General features: G+C 40.9%; 1 protein-coding gene across 1 annotated transcript; it reads right to left on the reverse strand.

Moving 5' to 3' along the window:
* Nucleotides 1–7,641: 7,641 nt before the first annotated feature.
* Nucleotides 7,642–19,958, reverse strand: pde11al (phosphodiesterase 11a, like). The gene is made up of 20 exons (XM_076737244.1): nt 19,185–19,958; nt 18,311–18,469; nt 16,865–16,954; nt 16,428–16,568; nt 16,215–16,279; nt 15,417–15,537; nt 14,990–15,065; nt 14,836–14,903; nt 14,626–14,718; nt 13,069–13,119; nt 12,743–12,889; nt 12,537–12,644; nt 11,927–12,036; nt 11,753–11,843; nt 10,894–10,994; nt 10,599–10,676; nt 10,437–10,500; nt 10,058–10,132; nt 9,831–9,914; nt 7,642–9,720 (listed from the first exon to the last, which is right to left on the reverse strand). Exons 1-20 carry the CDS (start codon nt 19,956–19,958, stop codon nt 9,394–9,396), a joined length of 2,823 nt encoding a protein of 940 aa, XP_076593359.1. The 3' UTR covers nt 7,642–9,393.

The following is a 19,958-nucleotide window of genomic DNA, read 5'->3' on the forward strand; positions in this document are numbered from 1 at the left end:
AAATGTCCTTTTCAATTAGGATCCTATCAGGGGCTGATCTGGAAACTGTTAGAGAATAGATTGTTTGCAGCTGAGAGTCAAAAGTGGAGGAGGGGGAACACAGGGGGGAACAAGTGGCAAAGTCCCTCCAGTGAAATGCCATGTTTAGGTTGATGCACAGGAAACAGGCTCTTACCAGCCAGGAAATGAAGTGGCAAGCAAAGGCCTGCTTATATTTCCCCTCCTTCCTCAGATGGGCCTTGTTAGTGCGGAGACACCGGGGCTCCGGCTTTTGTTCACACAGGGCCAATAGTAAACAACGCTGCAACGTTTTTAAAAGTCTTTAAGTGCTTGTGATGGCTGAGTGGTATGTTGCCATGAGGTCTTGAGTTTCTCAGACCTCTAGATTCCCCATCCCCCCCGCCCCCTCTGTCTCTGAGGGGGAGCTGAGTCAATGGTCACGATGTGTAAGAGCTGAAACAAATTTATGTGCGAGTGAGAGAAGCAACTTGTGTTTTATTGCAGAGGCTACATTTTAAGAGTAGTTCAAAATATCTTCTAAAGTGTCTCATTACATTGTTGTCCCTATAACTGTGTGTTCTTTTCATTGCATTACTATTTTTCCTTAAACCCATAAAGGAGAAAGATACCTCTAAATATGGTATATAATGAGACTTCAGTGATTCTTGAATTCTTTAGTTTGTCACTTCATGATGGTATGATTATGAATCCATTTTTGACCTAATTACTCTGAATCTTTTTTCTAATTATTTTCAATTAAGAGCCATGTTGTTCACATTTTCAAAAAACTCCTTAGTCCTTGGTCTCCCACAATGTTGACCAGAAATGCTCCTGGAACAACAGGAACAGCGCATAAATCACTTGCATGAAGGACCAACAGATCAAGATAAACGGGCAGTTGTGTGTATATTTTATAAAGGCCTCAAGGATGAAGGCCGGTGTTACACTCCTGACAGTGTGCAACGTGGTCACCTTGACTCAAAGTGATGAATAAAGAGTCACAGCTGCCAGCAAAGAGGGAGAGGGGCAAAAACACCATTTTTGGGCAAGCCAAGGCTAAACCTGAATTCTTTAAGAGTCTCGCTCTTTAGAGTCTAAAACACTGGCTTCAAATAATCCTCAAACCTTAGAGGAGTCAGTTTGAAGTTTGAATGCAACTAGACAAGCTTTACAATAAATTTGAATCACTCAATTATTCATCAAGTCAAGTAGAAATCCTAAGAAGTGATGTTTCTGAGATTTACTGCTGAATTTCAGCTTTGAGTTACCACAGGACTTCTGTAAAACTCATAGAAAACCACATTTTCAAAGCCAGCTGTGGGACTATGACAGTGATTTTGACTTGACAGAGCAGACCAGAGGCACTGAATATGAATTTTTAAGCTCCAACTACCTCCTGTAGCAGGACCAGCACATGGACAAGGAGAGTGTGCGGCCTAGTGGCTCAGTGAGGCTGTTCTAAGGCACAGTGGTGCTTTGAGCTAAATGCTAACATCAGACTGCTAGCATGCTCACAGTGACGATGCTAACATGCAGATGCTCAGCAGGAGATGTTTACCGTTATCATCATCATCTGTGTCTGATAGCTTTCTAATATTTGCAAATTAGCACTAAATATGAAGCACACACGAGGATGATGCGATGCGTCATTAGTTTTTCATGTCAGTCTTTAATTTGACCCACTGGTCTGTCTGATGATCACCAAATCAAGTTATTGCAAATTACCCTGACCAGGAGGGTCACTAATCTATTGATTGCTGGAATAGTTCACTTACAACCACATATGTCTGGGTGCACCCTATTGGCTGCCAGTTCCATGTGACTGCAGCATGATCCCTCTCTGCACTTTTACTTCATGGTGGTGCGAGAGAGGTCAGGGAATCAACCAAAGTCAGTAGGATTCATCCTGTCAGGATCATGAATTTTGTATAAAATTTTATAGGAATCCATCCAACCAAAGGTTGCTGAGCTATTTCAGACCAAACCAATAACAGTTATGTAAACACAAATCAAATAATAACCTAAAGAATATTACACTATTATGTAACTACAGTAGAATATTATCAAAAACCAGAATGTTTTTCGAGTGAAGAGAGGATGACAGGTGACTGAGGTTCGTGCGGACAGAGATTTCCTGTTTGCATTCACATGTTCGAAGGTCAGAGCTGGCTGTATGCCCACATAAACCCGGCGCTGCTTCTCTCCGGTGTGAAGGACCACCTCGGTGTGAGGGCCTGCCACGGTGGTGGTGAGGAGTGATTCATACCATGAAGCTCAGGGCTAAGCTAAAGTCAATATAAACAATTACAGTCAAGTTGATGTATTCTGAGTGTGCGTATGTGTGTTGGAGAGGGATGAAGAGACAGAAAAGAGAGAAATACTGCTGTCTGACTGAGCTGGGATTTGAGCTCAGTGTACATGTTTGCAGGCTTTAGAATTTTGTCTCACAGGCAAACAGTGATGATTCAGTGTTGGGAGGACCTGAGCTGCTCTGCTTGTGGGGCCGGCCATGGAACACATACTGATAATGGTGCATTAAGGGGCTGCAATTCAAGTTAACACTGCAATAACAATGGGGCTCTCAGAGATGAGTGACCTTTTCACCTTAACTTGTAACTTTTAAACAGTAAAAACTTAAATATCTACAAAATCAAGCACATAAATAAAAGACATTCAGTTTTTTAGTCGATACATAAAGGAAGGGAGGCAAAAACAGAAGTGTCTCTGGCCTTGCTGAATAATGAAGTGATTGCCTGCAGGAGAGTCGACACAAGTAACTCAAAGTATTTGCAAATGAAATCCAAAGAGCTTCATTTCTGTAGCTTGATTTGATATTATGACATTGATCCATGTCTAGAGATGTGTTCACAAGACTAAAAGTTTAATAGTTGGTAAAGATGTCCAAGAAAACATGACCCTCTGTGCTGTACTTCTGGAGCAAGCGTCATTCATTCTTTGCTTCTGTAACTAGCAATTATTTGCTGCACCATTTTTACACTCCTTCATCTTAGTTGTGGTTGTTTCCATCTGTTTGGGAGGAGGTTAGAAGTTGACTGGCAGAGGTCCTGCTCTCTGAGAGTCAGCGGCTCGCTGGAGGGGCTTGTTTCTATCAGGGGTGAAACACCCGCCCGTCCATCACCCTGACAGAGCTGACAGCCATTCAGCCAAACCAGAGGAGTTCCTGCCAACTATCAAAGGGCTTTTCATTGAAAGAATCCAGCTCTGGCCTGTCATCAAGGAGGGGCGTTCCCAGCTGTCAACAGGACAGGGGGATACTCCGGGCACCGCCTCCCTTTTTTTCTAAGTCTCTGGTCAAATCCATGGCATTGGTCAAGAGCACATACTCCTCCCTCTCTTTATGTTCTATGTCTCTCTCTCTCTCTCTCTCTCTCTCTCTCTCTCTCTCTCTCTCACTCACTCTCGCTCTCCCTCTTCCCTTTAAAAGTCAGTTTGTCATCTTATTCAGCCAATATCAACAATGCAATTCAGTTGTGTTGTGGGGCGTTACATAGCTTGTGGAACTTTTGGCTACATCTACGACTTTTGTTATTTTCAAGTTCCCATTCAACTTGATTTGCACTGGAAACGTTTCTCACTTGCTCCCCAGTAATACACTTATTCACCACTCGAGGGAGGCAAAACCAAACAAAATATCACATAGCAGCTTTTTTAATAAGCCTATTCAGAAATATTTACCACATAGTTCTTCAGTCCTGACTATATTAATGCATCGAGTATGTTAATGTTTGAAATGCTTTTGTGTCCATATGTAAATCTTTCATCTGGCTCTGCTGAGGTTTTAAGAAATGATGATGTTATGGGCTGCAACTATCAATAATCTTCATTGTGCTTCTGTCTGATTATTTTCTCAATTACTCGATTAATTGTTCGGTCTTTTAAAGGTGATAAAATCGTGAAAACAGCCACCACAGATTTGCAGAGCCCTAGACAAAGTCTTCATAAGTCCCACAAGTCACAACTCAAAGATATTCAGATAATGATTTTTAAAAAAAAAAAAAAAAAAAAAGAAATAATGATTCTGGGAAGGACTTTTTAGAAAAAATCCTAAATTAATCAAATCTGGAAATGTGAATTCAAAAAACACTTGCATAATACAGTCCATCTTTTATTTAACGCCCACTCAGATGTCTTAGTAAAATCTTTATGTGAGAGGTTGTTTGCCGTTGCCATTGTTTGCTTTAAAACACTTCCAGTCTAAATCTACATCTTTGAGGAGAGGGATTTGATGTTGTTGCTGCACTGAGAAAATGAAAACTGTATCGTTCTGTCTTTAACATCCCCATATTCATTAAGCGTGCATTGTAATCGCACCAATCTGATGAAATATGACATTTAAATACACGCACAACAAATATCAACAAGTTGTCGTAACATTTTTGTCTTTACTTACGGCACAGTGTCAGACTAGAGCGTCGACTGACGCTTCACTGGGTCGACTATTACATAACCAGTGAGCTGCCTGCATGAATCAATTATTCATCTCCATGTCATAACACTGAGGATGCTTTGATTATGACAGACAGCCAGACAAGGCAGTGCAGTAAATGGCAAAGAGAGAACACGCACCAATCTCCGCTGAGTCTGTGGCATCATCATGTGACTGCTGAGAGAGAGCACCTTCAAATAAGACACGTATCTCAAAGACTGCCTGATTTTAAAACAGCAGTTGGAGAGTCGACACAAGCCTGTAGCGCACAAGTCTGAGTCTTTCCACATGGGATACACAACAAGCCGTGGTCATTGCAGGGCAGATTTTCCACTTTGTCCAAAGGGTTTCAGGCATTTTTCATCTCTTATAAGCCTCATCAAGGCAGGTGGTGCTGACTGACTACAGCAGTTGGTCCAAAGGTTAAACAGTAGAGTATATCTTGATTTATCTGTCAGGATAATCAAGCATGAGCATCTGTTCTGTACACCTTATCTCATGACCCAGAGTCAGAGGAAGAATGAAATAAAGCTGAGCTGTAAATGTTCAAAGGCTTGTTTTTGAGCTGGCCGTGGTTTTCTCTGGCGCACTCAGGCATGAAGAACAGCTTTGTTCATGTCCTCAGTAAATCACAAAGTTAAAACTCAGTGTATAATGACAGTGTCCCTCGCTTCTTATGTGCGAGTTTTGGTTCTGAATAACACCATCTGGAGCCCACTGATGAAACTGTGGTTAATTCCTCTGTCACTTGAGCTATGATTAAAGCTCCTGCTGGTTCTGGTTTGTCTCATATGGTACAAACTGCAAACCATAATCTCTTAAAGCACATGTTCTATTGCAACAATCAGACAGTTTGATCTATTGGGAATCCTCACCTGGCCAGTAAGAAATCATCTGTTCAACCACACATATATTGACCAAAAAAAAAAAGCTATGGAGTCTGGTGGCAGCTGGCATAAACAGAATAAAACGAAGACAGAATTTGTTCACATACTGTAGAGAGTTTTCACAGGCAGGTGAGTATTAAAGCAATTTACTTACAGCAAGAGCTATTTTGCTGATGTGGATGATCAAAAGCTCCAGAACAGCTGCTAAATGGACATCGGGGTAAGATCATTTTGTCAGCTGTGGTTCAATTTTGCTAATACTCCTGCTTTCAAGTTTGTGTGCATGATTAATACAAGCAGATGTTTACAATAAATGTGGTAAATGCATGCCAAAATGAAATGAAAGGCGAGTAAAACCATTAGTATTTAAACCAATCATCAGTATACCTTTAGAGAAGTGAACAAGGAAAAGCCACCCAGACCATGCTTTTTTTTTTTTTTTTTAAATCTGGCCTGAAGTCTCCTGTTGACTGTGTTCAAGCTCTAACCTTCATGATGTGCTGGTGAATATGTGATTACTGAAGCCATCAAACCAAAAGAGTTATATTTAAAATGAAATACCCATAACAGAGCTTCAGTATCATAAAATATACATGCACGTAATAAAATAAGTAATCATGAGGCAAATAACTGTATTCCTGGTACATTACCATTATATTGAGAGTATGTTATAATATTCATAGTGTGCTTCTCATCGGTACGTTTGCATGGCTTTGCTTGCCACAGTCTAATTTCTAAAAATGGGTACAGGATATTTCCTCTCCATTTACAAAGCGGTAGTAAAGAGTGATTTCATTACTGTGATGACGTTTGCACTTCACTGTAATTCATTCCCAGACATTATCACTGATGCTTTAGTTTCTATTTTCAGCCTCCGACTCATAACAAATGACTCAAACAAGGTGTATGAATATCTTAGAGATCATTAAACGTTACACAAGTCTCTCCAGGGAGTTCGTTTTTCACCCAGGCGTTTAGTGCTCTGCATCTGATTGTCACTGTGTGCATATCGTGCTGTACGTCAGACTGAATAGGAGCGAAAGACATTGTGCCTGTGTGTGAGGGAGATAAAACAGGGGGAAAAAACAGCAGTGAAGAGACAGAGAGTGAGAGAGATCAAAGACTGTGGCAGAGCCAGGCCCTGTATCAAAAATGAGGTTGGAAGGCTCTCCCTCCTCTCTCCATCCGGCTCTCCCCTGATCATCGACCCTGAGGAGAATAAACTCAATCCATGTTAAATTATAGATTAAGGCCCGGCTCTGGCGATGGCTCGGCAGCTGGCGGCTGCATGTGCGTCGAGCTGCACTGAGTTTTACACACTTCTGCTGCTGCTACTGTTGCCTCACCTCGCTGCCTTATTAAAACCAACATCAAACACTCTCCACAGATGAATAACGGGATTTAAAAGAGACTGTATGAATATGTAAAGATTCTCCCGACAATGTGCTCTCTGTGAGGCTGTGGCTGCGCTTTGCTGGACTCTTCTCCCTGGATGGGTTCACCTTAAGCATCATTTTGTGTTTTTTCTCACTGTTAATCTCTTGCTCACAGATGCACTTTGTTGTTTTTAGATCCACGATGAGATGACTTACAAAGTGCTTGTTAACATTTTTATGAGTATTATCTAATAGAAAGAACAAAAAGATTTTTGCTCTGCACTCTGTTCTTGAGCTATTCCAAGCAGATGGTGCAATCACAAGACTGCAGAGCATCAGAGATGCAACGACTGTATTTCAGTCACAAAAAGCTATCTATATCCATATCCACAGGGATTCAAGTATGACACAAACATTTCAGCTTTGATGCCTTGCATCACACTTATTCTTCTCTTGCACATCAACTGAAAGAAATAAGAAAAGCTATTTCCAACTTGTGATAATCAGTAATAACAAACACCACAAATCAGCACACAGTGAGCAGATGTGGACATCTGATTGATGTGTGTTATTGAACAATATCTACAGAGTTGCTTGGTACAAATAACCTGCTGTGTCTGCGAGGATTGCAGTCTGTCACAGACCTCTCCACACATCTCTCACTGCATTTGGTTTAATCATCACGTGAACTGAAGTTGTTGGTGTATTTTAGGAGAGTAGCTTCTTCACTTCACTCAGCATGTCCCTGTATTTTATGTTTGTGAGTCCAGCTGCAGTCATTCTCTATGCGCCCTTATCAGTATGAATGTGACAGTTTTTCATGACACTTTCCGTCATCTACTGCCTCCTACAGTAATCGTGAACAATAGTCGTTGAAAGCTCCAATAACTTTTGTTACATAAATGTATAAACCACAAATTACAACGAATGATCAGCTTCCATGCCACAGCGTTTTATTCACGTAACCAGCTGGAGATCGATCCACTCCCTTTTATCTGAAGTGCAGCTCTCTCGTGTCTTCTCTCAGAATGTATTTTTAGTGGACAGTCTATAAATAGCAGGAGAAAATGCCAATTGTACATAAATATAGAGTCCGGTGTATGAAAAATAATGAATGTATAATTTTGGTACAGTCTGTGATCGAAAATAGAAATCTTTATCTGTTCTCAACAACAATAGTGCAGCAACAATATTCTTACATAACAACACTTAGTTTTTCCCTTGGAGGGATTTCATGCAAAGCAAATCTCATAGGGCAGTCAAAGGCATCGAGATAATGTCTGGTGTCAACATCCAACATGATACATGCAGTTTCAACATAATCAGCATGCGGCCTAGTCAGAACAAACCACTGTGATGAACCTCAAACAACAGAAACAAATGGGTACATGTATACACACTTCGCTTTATAAGAAGCTTGAAACTTCTATTTCTGTGATTTGTAAATACTTTATGTACAGATCTGAAGGTTTCTAAAGGCATACTTCAGCTTTTGGAGAACTTTTCCTTCCTACAAAGTGAGTGAGACAATCTCATGGATGTTTTTCATGCTGCTGTGTGCAGTTTAAAGATATATTGAACAATGAATTTAGCCTCACATTGCCCTGCTAATGCATATGTATGGAGTCATCACTCACATCCTGAGGGTTTACTATGATACATTGCACTCATTAGCTTAGCAATAACAGTTACACAGATGTAGAGGGAGAACAAATCAGGCTTTTGATAACATTTATATATTTATGAACATGGCATGTGTTTGTCACACTCAGCCAAGAAATAAGGAATTAATGTAAGTTGCACAAACAAAAAATATTCCAAAAAACTCAAACTGTACTTTGACAGGAGGTTACTTTCAGACTCATAAGACAAAACCATTTGATTTCCTCTGTGTCATCGTTTTTTTTTTTTTAAGGAATTAGGGGGTTGCACTCACACATGCACACGGCACGCAGTCAGCCTGAGGAGTTTGTCAGTGACCTTCCTTACAAAATCAACACACCAACATTTGGCCTTTCTCACTTATTTGCCTCATTCCTCACCTATATATACAAGATTTTAACGTAAATGCGACAATGTACATCACTGGTATGACACATGCATGCAAACCACAGAACAAGCTGACGGCCGAAGCCTCAGTTAACCGACAAACATTGACAATAATGCCATGCAGTCAAAGGATTTGCAACTGAGGTAAGACAGCCTATCAGTGAGACACATTCAGGAACAAGATCATGCTCCGGTCTACATTCAAAATGGCAATTAATGTGACAGAGAAATCACAGTGATTCCTTTTAGTTTTGTAAAGGCATTCTAATGGGCTTGTGGCTTTGAGGCAGTTCCCATTACAAAACATTACAGTAATAAGTGGCCCTCTTTGGTTTCAACAGTAGTCTCTCATTCTTATACAACTCAGCAATGAAAAGCTTCCAGATAGATAGATAGATAGATAGATAGATAGATGGGAAACTGCCCTTTAAATAGGGTTTGACCAACAGGAATTATTCACGCTCCTGAGTTTAACACAGTGACACTTGGGAGAACCAATGTGCTCAGCAGATGAAATGCATTTAATTTACCCAGATTTTTAAAAATCCTTTTCAGGGTAGTGCATGTTTTAGAAAATCACAGGGAACAGTACCACGTTAGCCATTAACAGATAAACCTACACATAAAGCTTGTTTTACTTCTTTCTCGCAGACGTTATGTTGCCAGTTGATGCTGGTTTATCATCACAGGAACCTTTGTTCACTCTGCAGCTCGCATCATGACTGCACTTTGACTCAAATTTAGTGTTTTCAACTAGCTTCAAAGTCTCTGTGGAGTCTGAGTGTTGATTGGTTTCTTTGTCTTCACGGGGCTCAGGACTGTGATCTAAATCAGCGCTCTGATTGGGCAGCGAGGCTCTGCGGGTCTGCTGATAGGACGAGCAGAGGTCCTGCCATTTATTTCGATTGGCATCTATCCCATCAACCATCGGCTGCAACTTCCTGTTCAGCTTCAGCAGTGCCTGGGAGGAGACACAGGAGAGTGCAGTTGATAATCACACTCTAAAATAATGTTTTTTTGTGCTATTTTTAAAATGACACAGTAAAAGTTTAACTTTAGACATCAAGGTACCTGATAAAGGGGTTTACATATCCCATCTATCCACTCCAGCTGTAAGGCAGGTAGTTCATCTTTGCGATTGCGGTCAAATATGGCCTACGGAGAGATGCCAATCTTCTGTCATTCATCATGGTCATTAAGGGCATGGTTTGAGTGTTTGCTGGCAACACAGTACGAGAGAGAAATGTGTGTGCTAGAGAAAAATCATAGTGCAAGACTGTGAAAGCTTGCTTACTTACCGCCGGGGTCAACTTCAGCTCAGACCTCTCTCTGTCACCTTGTTCAAAGAATTCACTCGTCACCAGCTCTGCAACCTTGGGACATAAATGCCAGCCATTATTATTTCACTATTTTTCTAAATGATGTAACATGTAAAATGTAATGTAAAACATGGGCTTAAAGCAAGAGGATGCATTCACTTTGCTATATTTTATGCTAAATTTGATTTGACGCAGAACATTCTAGTATTTTTCAGGGAGAACAAGCTAATTTCTGGAGCCTAAACCTGTCAGCATGAAAAGAGGTCCCTTTTTTACTGAATTCCACCTATATCTTTACACCTCTAAGCCCCAAACATGAAAGCACAGATGTGAGTAACCTTGTGATAGGGACTCAGACCTGTTTGGATATCTTCCAAGGACGAGTAACGGCACCCAGATCGCACGCTGTCATCAGCATGGACCTGTTGATGACATCAAAGCTCAGTTTTAGCTACTTGTTTTGCTCCTCAAAGTTTAATGTGATAATTTTGGCAGAGGACAGTTTTATTTCGACAGAAACCTGAGAACTTCTCTGTGTCCTTCATCTGTCCAGCTGAATTTTCCAGACAGAACACACTCAAAGAACTTGGTTCTGCGCCTTACAATGCAAAGAGACAGTCAAGGATACAGAAAATGTTAAAAGGCAAAAGAATAGACTCCAAGGTTTTCACCACACAAGAACTTTGTAATAACACAGAAATCTAAATGATCACTCTTCCAATTACATGTAAGAATGTATCCAATAATCTGTAAGTCTATTTCAGTTATACTTTTTGAACTACTTCAGTTCTGAATCCATTAAAAAGACCACTTACTCAAAGTGCAACGTAAGGTCTGTGGAGAGAATTGCCTGCTTCAATAGTTGCATCATGTTGCTATACTCTTTAGAGCAGAGGCTTGCAAAGATATTGTGACCCTGTGAGAAAATAAAATACAATAGCATACAATAGGCACATACACAAAAGCAGGCGGGGATGAGTAATAGGGGCTAAAATGTCTCCTTACAGCCAATGCATTGGTAAAGTCATCGCTCACTGTCAAATGAATCTGCCTTATCAATGTTAATTAGCAATGTGTATGGACTTTCTCTGTCCTCTGCTGAAAGAAATCAATAGAGGGCACAGTTCCTAATGATCAAACTGATCCACACCTGAGACTAAGCAGCCTCATAATATCACTAGTGGTCACTGCTGCTGCCTACCAGCAGGAAGTTTATGCTCAGCACATCCCAAAGCTCAAAGTACACACCAGAGGCTTTTTGGTAGCCTGGCGCTCTGAAGGATCAGACCTGTAGTCATGGATAATCGTGGTTAGGTTTTAACCATAGGTTAACCATAGGTTTTTTTACATTTGTGTATTGTGTTGTTGTGTTTGTATGTTCTTGCTGAGTTGGGTGTATTTGGTAATCTAGTGGCAAACTATCTTAAAGCTGTGGTACGTGGAATGAGCCATTATTGCACAGATACAGCAATGTCTATGGTTCATGTCTTTGGTCCCCCATCAACCTCACATGTCCCTCCACCATTTTATTTTTATCGTCATTTTCAAACAGCCCAATACAAGGAAAAAGAAAAAGAAGAACATCTAACGAAAAGGAAAACTTAACCATTGCAGCAAACAGTAAACCTCGTGATTCCTTGAGCATGATAACCGTATGGGAAATATTTTTCTGACCTCGCTTTGTAGGATCATGACTGCATGGTTGAAGTGATGATGCTCCAGAGTGGCTGACGTTCCATAGAGCAGAGCCAGAGCAGAACCTGTCCTGCAGGAAAAATGGAGCAGTGAAACTTTCAGCCATCGATAAGACACCTGTTCATGGTCGTAGTTTTGGCTTGGGTCACTCACTTGGCTTGAAATGCGTTGTTGGTTCCTCTGTGGTCCAAGTCATGACACAGACAACCGACCATCAGTGCCAGTATCTCTGCGTCTGACAGGACATCCTGGAAACTGGCTGTCTGCAAAAAGCAAAGCAGATAGTCATGTTTCTATCCATCCACTTATCAGTCAGTGATGACACTCACTGGGATAGGATAGGATAGGATAGGATAGGATAGGATACAATAGGACGGGATACAATGGGATGTGATAGGATGAGATGACATGGGATATGATGGAACAGGATAGGATGGGATACAATAGGATACAATATAATAGGATATCATAGGGTGCAATTGGTTGGGATAGGATAGAATGATTGGACATAACAGGATACAATGGGATGGCACGAATTGGACAGGGCAGCACTTTTTTAAACCTGAGGGACTTTTGATCATTTGTTAAGTTTGGATGATTTCCCTTAAATTCAACCTGACATATTTGATAGAATTTCAAACAAAGTTCTGTGTTGGAACAGAGTGTGTACTGACTGACCCACAGAGAGGATTGCAGGGTTTAACAGGCTCATTAAAGGCAATGCACAAAAATCTGACTTGACGAGATGCATCTTGAAACTTACTGTGATCATGACAAACATGCACTGCGACACATTGAAGGCATGCCTCCAGTTATGATATGCCACAGTTCGATAGTTTTTCCTCACAGTCAGAAGCCAGCGGCACAAAACCTACAAGAAGACACACGGGAGATATCCACATATACATATTTATGTTTATATATACACTGTGGACACCTGACATTACAGGACATATTCCAGTTCCTCACCTCATAGTCAATTTTAAACTTTTGGACAACGCCAAGTTCCAGAAACATCCGCAGTGACGCGGTGATCATGGCGTCATTGTCCAAAGAGAAGTCGTTGAAGTGAAACTCATCGATGCCTAACTCACTGCTCAGGGGGATCTTAGCTGCCTTAAGGGGAGAGGACAGAGCTGTCACTCACAGAGTGCCAACGAGGGAGAAAGCAGAGCACTAAATCACACTGCAGACAGTTTGAAAATTACACTTCACCTTCAAACACTCACAGGCATCAGGGTTTTAGTAAAGTTAGTACAGTGGTGATATGAATATGAATCCTCCCTGAGGATTACCTTGAGTCGGTCAACTTCTACCTTGGAGCAGGTTGCATGGTAGGACAACATCTGAAAAAAAAAAATCATGTAAAACACTCAGACATAGACATAGAAAACGTATTCTGATGCTGATCGAATGCTAATGAGGTGAGAATCCTAAATTAAATAAGACCAATGAAAAAGACAACATGTCAATATGTTCCAAAAATTTAGACTTTCCTGCTTATCTTGTTACATAATCCGGAGAACTGACAGCACACCTCTGCTTTTGAAGCCAATATGTTGCAGGGTCGTAATTATAATATGGCCCTGCAACAAATATATTGATATAAAAAACATGAATTCAAAAACATGGAACGCTACAACAGGCAACCATGCACTGCTGATCATAATCATGACTAGATAAGAGCAATATAATACAACACACTTTTAGGAATGTGTTTGTGAATTTCTAAATATTTTAAGGACCTCTAGCACCCTAGCCACATTTAATCCCCTCCAGTGTTGACTCCATGGCTGCAGCCTTGATTTGTTGTTGTTTTTCATGTCTCCCCACAGAAAGAAAAATCCATCAGGTGCTTAAAAGAACAGCGAAGATTATGTGACAGAAATACAAGAGTGTGTGTTGCCTTTGATGAGAGGTGAGCAGACTGGCACATGTATTTATCATGAATTATTGAAAGCAGATAAAATATTGATGGTAGAGAAGCAGAAGCGTGTTTGCTGAGGATCATGTGACTGCTCAGGTTAGACACCGGGCAGTGGAGCAGAACGCAGATGGAGACACTAATGAACGTGAAGTGCTTGTGTTCAGGTTTGCATTAATCAGTGACACCATCGCTCGTCATTATTTTCTCATACGCTCATTCTGAATAGATGTTTAGGGCTCCTATTATTTTAAGGTTTATTATTCTGAGTCACTTGCAAACCCCTGTTTGAAATGTGTGGCTGCATCAAATTATATATATTTATTTACACAAATCAATGAAGTTGATGAAGTAAAACATTAAATATGTTTTCAGTTGAGTATATATTAGCAAAATGATCACATTCTGTTTTATTTATGTTTTACACTGCATTCCAACTTTTTGGAATTGTGATTGTAGATAGTTTTGATGTGTTTTTAGCTGAACAAAATGGGTAAAATGTATGGAAATGTATCTGTTGCACATCAAGTTTGCTAGTCCATTTCAAAGCAAAGCTCATACAAAGTTCAGTTCAGTAGTCTCAGTGGTTGTTAAATAAACTAGTTCAATTTCATATAAATGTAGTTTTTGTAATTTATACATACATACATTTATTTTTTTTATAGACATAGCTTATTTGGTGCATGTTTTAATGAAATGGAATGAAATACATTCATGGTAGGCCAATCAAGAGCTTTGAATGGACTGGTAGGTATTGGGTGATGTATTTCTGTTACAGAAACTTCATATTGTATTTTTACCTCTGTGTTATTTTCATAATTTGAATGTCACATTATGAAAAAGACAAGAATTATGGAGTAAGAGAATAAGAGAAAATGCAATAAGAAAAAGTCAAAGCTTGTTGCAGTCAGTATGCTGCAGCTCTTACATCCAGTGCTACTGACTGCTTGGCCCATGTCTTCTTAACTTGATTGTACATCATAGTGTTGTTGATTCCAAGTCCACAGAATATCACAAATGCCTGCACACAAAGACAAAAGCAAACAGCTAAAATATCTGCCATCATGTGTGTCCAATGCAACAGTGAAGACTTAAAGTTTTGATGGAACAGCTGTAATCAGAATTTAAAAAATCGAACCTCAAACAGCCTCTGATCTGCGTCATTGAAGGTCTTCCTGTCCAGGCGATTGAGAATTTGTGCGACGCCTGTAGAAAACACACATACTTCATTGACTGCAACATGGAAACTGGTTCCTCAGTGAGGACAAATTGATTATTTCTGCTAAACCTACCAATTATCTGATGAGTTCGATTCCAGATGGGGACACATAACACTGATCTGATGTGAAACCCTGAGGCCTGATCCGCCTGGAAAGAGAAGACAGTGACAATGGAGGCAGACTGAGAACAGTTTATGCTTCTTTTACTGGTCTGGGCCCACCTTTTTTCTTTCTATACCTGGAAAATTAATTAATATACATCAGATACAAACACTGAAAAATAACACTCTATATGTGGCTTTAAATCCGTTTACAGTAACATTCTGGCATCATGTCACACATGAAAATTCACCTGTGTTCCAGAGTACTTAACAACTACTGTACTTTTTGGTGTTCGTGGTGTGTATCAGTGTCTTCTCGTTGTTGTCACAAGTGTGTATGTGTCCATGCATTTGTGTGAGCTGTAATAAGTCTAACAGGGAGACCACTGTGTACACACCTCAGCATCAAAGCGTGGGTCCTGACACACGTCGCTGATGTTAACAGGCAGTCCAGTGGAAGCAACCAGCTCAGCAATGCTGTTATTGATCAGCCAATCAGAGCATGATAGCTTCTCCATGCTGATGTGGCCAGTAACACAAACAGGAAACACAAGTCAAGTCCAGGCACTTAAACGTGCAACATCTTGTGTTGCACGTTTAAGTGCCTGCAGTAAATACTGAGTCTATCCATTTATGGGGTGTGCTGCCATCCCCCTAATATCCCCCTAGAATAATAATCCTCATAATAACTATCATGAATCAATAATCAGTCTGTCTGCCAGGGTCTTTTTCATAATGTCTCTTTACTCAGTGGTGGAAGAATGACAACGCTGCAATGTGGAAATACTCTGTTAGAAGTAAAAGTCCTGCTTTCAAAATTTTTCTTCTGTAAAACTCCAAGTATTCATTATGCAGAATGGCCCATTTCATACTTAAGTATATAACATTATTGAATTATAATTACTGATGAATTAACACATGCATTACCTTAATGCTGCAGCTGTTAATGGTGGAACTATTTTTTTTACTATATATCCTGCTGGGTAGCTTGTGAATTTCACCCTGGGGATCATCTCATCTTATCCATAATACAACAACATAAATTATATGTTGATTATATTTTGTATCATTAATCTGAACGTGCAACATGATGTAAGTGATCAAACAAATGTAGGGAAGTAAATAGTACAAAACTTGCCCCTGAAATGTAAAGTGCAGAACTTGAGTACATTGTTATTTTCCCCCCCTGCATTCACCTGATGTCATGGTCCATGTTGCACAGCGGAGACATGAGCTCAAACGTCTTGGAGAACTTGACGACCTATAGAAGACACATGTATCATCAGCAACAACACCAGTTAGCAACGGAGAGGGTTATGCGTGAGGAAGGTCGCATGCCGTAATGGAAAAATTGCCAAGTAAATACATCTAAGGGGCAGGAAAAACCTGAAAGCTGATAAAGATCTCACAGGAGAGTCGATGTCTTCGAGGAGAAGCACGGAGCAGCGCTCACACTGCAGCAGGGTCAGCGCTCGCTGCATGATCTTCCTGACAATCTTCTCCAGGTCAGTCTGCTCCTCAAACAGGTCGTTGACCACCTCCAGCAGGGCCTGTGGCCACGAGAAGGGACACCAGTGACTTATGTTTGCTGCACAGTGTCGGTGAAGAACGCAGCAGAAAGGTTTTGTCAGCTGTGAAATCTCTTCAGTGGAAACACTTTTATGAAAACTACTGAGGAATGAAAAGCTACTGTAAATGTAGGGCACGCTGATGTGTCTCCAGTGAAATTCTATTGCTCTTATCCGTATGTTTTTAATTAAGCATAATAATTCTAATATTACTGTTAATTTTCCAGTGGCTATAAAAGAAACATCTCTTTGTAATTGCACTGTTAACATTCTCTTACCCTGCTCCTTTCATACTCCTTGCGAGACTCTGAAAACAACTTGGCATTGGAAATCGATATTCCACAGAATGGCAGATACATCTGCAGTACCTGAGTAAAAGCACAAAAAAATGGTGAAAAGCATGCATAAGTCCTAAATGACAGTTATTTGTATGCTAAATAAAAGGGTTTAAAACTGGGTAAGAGAAAAATAAAGCATGTGGGTAGAAGGTCATGATGGTGTTAGCTGCTTTTCTCCACACATTTAGCTTAAATAGATTCCTTGTTAATGAAGTATTGATTTAGAGACCGAAGGCATTTAGAAAGACATCAAGGGCCCTAAAATGTCTGGATAAGCTGGCAGATCAAGATGTGTCTTTCTATTTTAAGCGTCTTTGTTGCTCAAAAGTAGCTCCTGCTTGGCTTGAGCTTTATTTAGAGTTTTCTTTTAGATTCACATGCAGCAAAATCATTAAAAAAAAGCCCAAATTACTGCAAACCCCAAACTCTGTTGATTTTCTTTGAAGTGGAGGCCTCAAAACACCATAAGAACAAATGATTTTCCTCAACTTTATTCTGCCACCTTGTGGAGAAACTCTTGCGTTTCAGTGCAGCCGAACTGCAAAGAAGGATAAACATGAACTATCTTGATGTTTGCTAACAATAAGGATATTTTACACCAGTATCTGTCTGCTTGTGTTTTTCTTACATTTTTCTTGCAGATGTGTTTACCCAGTGTGAGTCGAATGAGCTCTTTTACTTTTTTATTGCACTGACACATACTTAAACTGGGAGCCATTGCTTTCCGATTGTATGATACACAAGATGTAAGATTCAAGATTGAGCTCATTTTCATTTTCCCATGTATTTGTACGCTTAAAAAAAAAAAAAGTGCTGCTCCTACCCTGCCATTGCAGTGCACCAAGAAAGGATAAAGTCTAATACATTATTTTTTCATCATAAGCAGAGGACCTGTAAACATGCATAATCTATAGTGCACCCATCTCAAGTGATTGCTCAGGGAGCAATTGAAAGTGCATCCACTCAAAATGTGCTAACTAAGTGTGCATATATATTACACAGCCAGACATATTTAATGTTTCTCACTCGAGTAAGAAGTTGACCTCCTCTCTCCATTTTTCTGGTATTTTGCTTCCGAGGGAACACTTTGCCCCTCTCCACAGCCATTAAGAAGATTCACAGTACAAGCAGTGTTTTTAGCTGCACGGCTGTGTGTGTGTGTGTGTGTGTGTGTGTGTGTGTGTGTGTGTGATGGAAAAGGGATACACGATTCTCCACAAGAATCCAATTTTAACTCCATCTCTAAAATGCCCTTAATGGTCAAACCAACTCCAATCATGTTGAAGATGATAAACAGCCAATAAAATACACAAGATTGTGAAAATCCTCCAGTAACATGGATCTGATGAATGCTTTCTTCAGCTGAGAGACATACCGGATCCTCACCTTCTCATCATCCTCAGTAAACGGGGTGCCCATGGGATTTTTGTTGATTGCTTGTACGACACCGATGACTTCTCCATCGCTGTTACAGATGGTCATACAGAGGATGGACTGAGTCTTGTAGCCTGTTAACTTGTCTATCTCATCACTGAAGCGGTGATCCTGGAACAGCAGTCATAAAAAAACACATATCACACATACAGGCATACACATTGTGGCCAGGAAATGCCCTGCATCGCCATGTTTTACGTGCTTGTGTCAGCTACAATCAAGCAGCAATAGTTACGTGTGATTCTTGGCTATTTCACTTCAGGGCTCTGCAGGAGGCCCCTCGTTTTTACTATAGGCAGAAACTATAATACCCCTCCCTGACACATATCTACACTATTGCAGTAATAGACCTCAGGGGGATCTGCATCATCATGTTGCCTTAGCCTCCCAAGCAGCCCAGGGCCATGATATAATGATGTGGAGCACAACTGGTAAGACCAGATCTGACTTGTGGGAAGCTGCGAGGATTATAACGCTTGCTTTCCTTCCTCTTTCTTTGACTATTACAGAGTTTTTCTCTTTTTTTAATCATTATTATTATGACATGACTGAGCTAATTGCTTGTCTTTTCTCCATTTCTTTGAGTTGAGCGACCCCTTCGAGAAACTTCAGAGATAACTGATTAAAGTGTAAAGTGCTTTTCATGCCATCAAGGGGTTGACCGTTTATGATCAAGTTCCCTCTCATTGGTGAAAAAACACAGGGCTGACCCCTTCACCAATCGATTATCCGCAGCTTTGCTCCCTCTAAATCCTCCTGCACAAACTTTTGTCACAGCATAATAAAATGCAAATAACATACAAATGCAAACCAGGCTCACATTTACCTCATATGCGTTTGAGATGTTTACAGTTTCTCCGTGCTCTGCCACATAACCAATGATACCCTTTCCCCACGGCACCTGCACTTCATTGGAGTTCAGTGTGCTTGAGGATGGTCTGACAGTGGTGCCTGAGTGCACATCAAAGAACTTGGACACCAGTGTCCTCTTGTGCGCGGGTCCCTCCACAAGGAAAAGCGAACACCTGTCTGCATCCACCAGGATACACACGTTGATCAGGATCTTATAACTGAGGTTTGTCAGGTCCAAGTCGTTGGAGATGTCCTTCACTAACTCTAAGAAAAACTCCCTCTCGTTGGTTTCCTTAAGCCTGTATTTGTAGTCGATGGCGCTGGACGCGTATTGGGGCACGTTGACCCTGGACTCCAGCAGAGCGCTCAGGATGTGCGCGGTGGTCGGAGGCAGAGAGCTGGCTTTACGCAGGAGCGCACGGCGCCTCATGCTGGACTGCGACTCGTGTTCGCTCAGGCTCACATGCTCGTCGTAGGTCCGGTGTGTGGTGGTGGCTTTGGACCGGGCGAAGTTCCGTCGCAGCTCCATGTGGGACGATCTGCGCCGGAGCCCGTCCGGGTTGGTCGGCCAAAGCGGGTCCCTGGCAGCGCCGCGCCTCTCCTCGGCTGTGGACACTTTCGACGGCTGATGCTCCTTCAACCATCTGCTTACCTGATCACATTTCGCCTTCCGAACGAGGTACTCCTCGAAGAGATCTGGGTGGCAGTCCAAAAACGCCTCTATATCCGAGAAGTCAAACGTTGTCAT

This window comes from Chaetodon auriga, chromosome 8, assembly GCF_051107435.1.
Source record: "Chaetodon auriga isolate fChaAug3 chromosome 8, fChaAug3.hap1, whole genome shotgun sequence".
Lineage (NCBI taxonomy): Eukaryota > Metazoa > Chordata > Actinopteri > Chaetodontiformes > Chaetodontidae > Chaetodon > Chaetodon auriga.

What these genes read in the sequence shown, in the direction of transcription:
- pde11al (XM_076737244.1), bottom strand. Translation starts at nt 19,958, where the DNA reads ATGACAACGTTTGACTTCTCGGATATAGAGGCGTTTTTGGACTGCCAC. An exon ending in TCGAAGACATCGACTCTCCT is followed by an intron (nt 16,280 to 16,427) that starts GTGAGATCTTTA and finishes TGTCTTCTATAG; the next exon opens with GTCGTCAAGTTCTCCAAGAC. An exon ending in AACATGGACCATGACATCAG is followed by an intron (nt 15,538 to 16,214) that starts GTGAATGCAGGG and finishes TGGCCACATCAG; the next exon opens with CATGGAGAAGCTATCATGCT.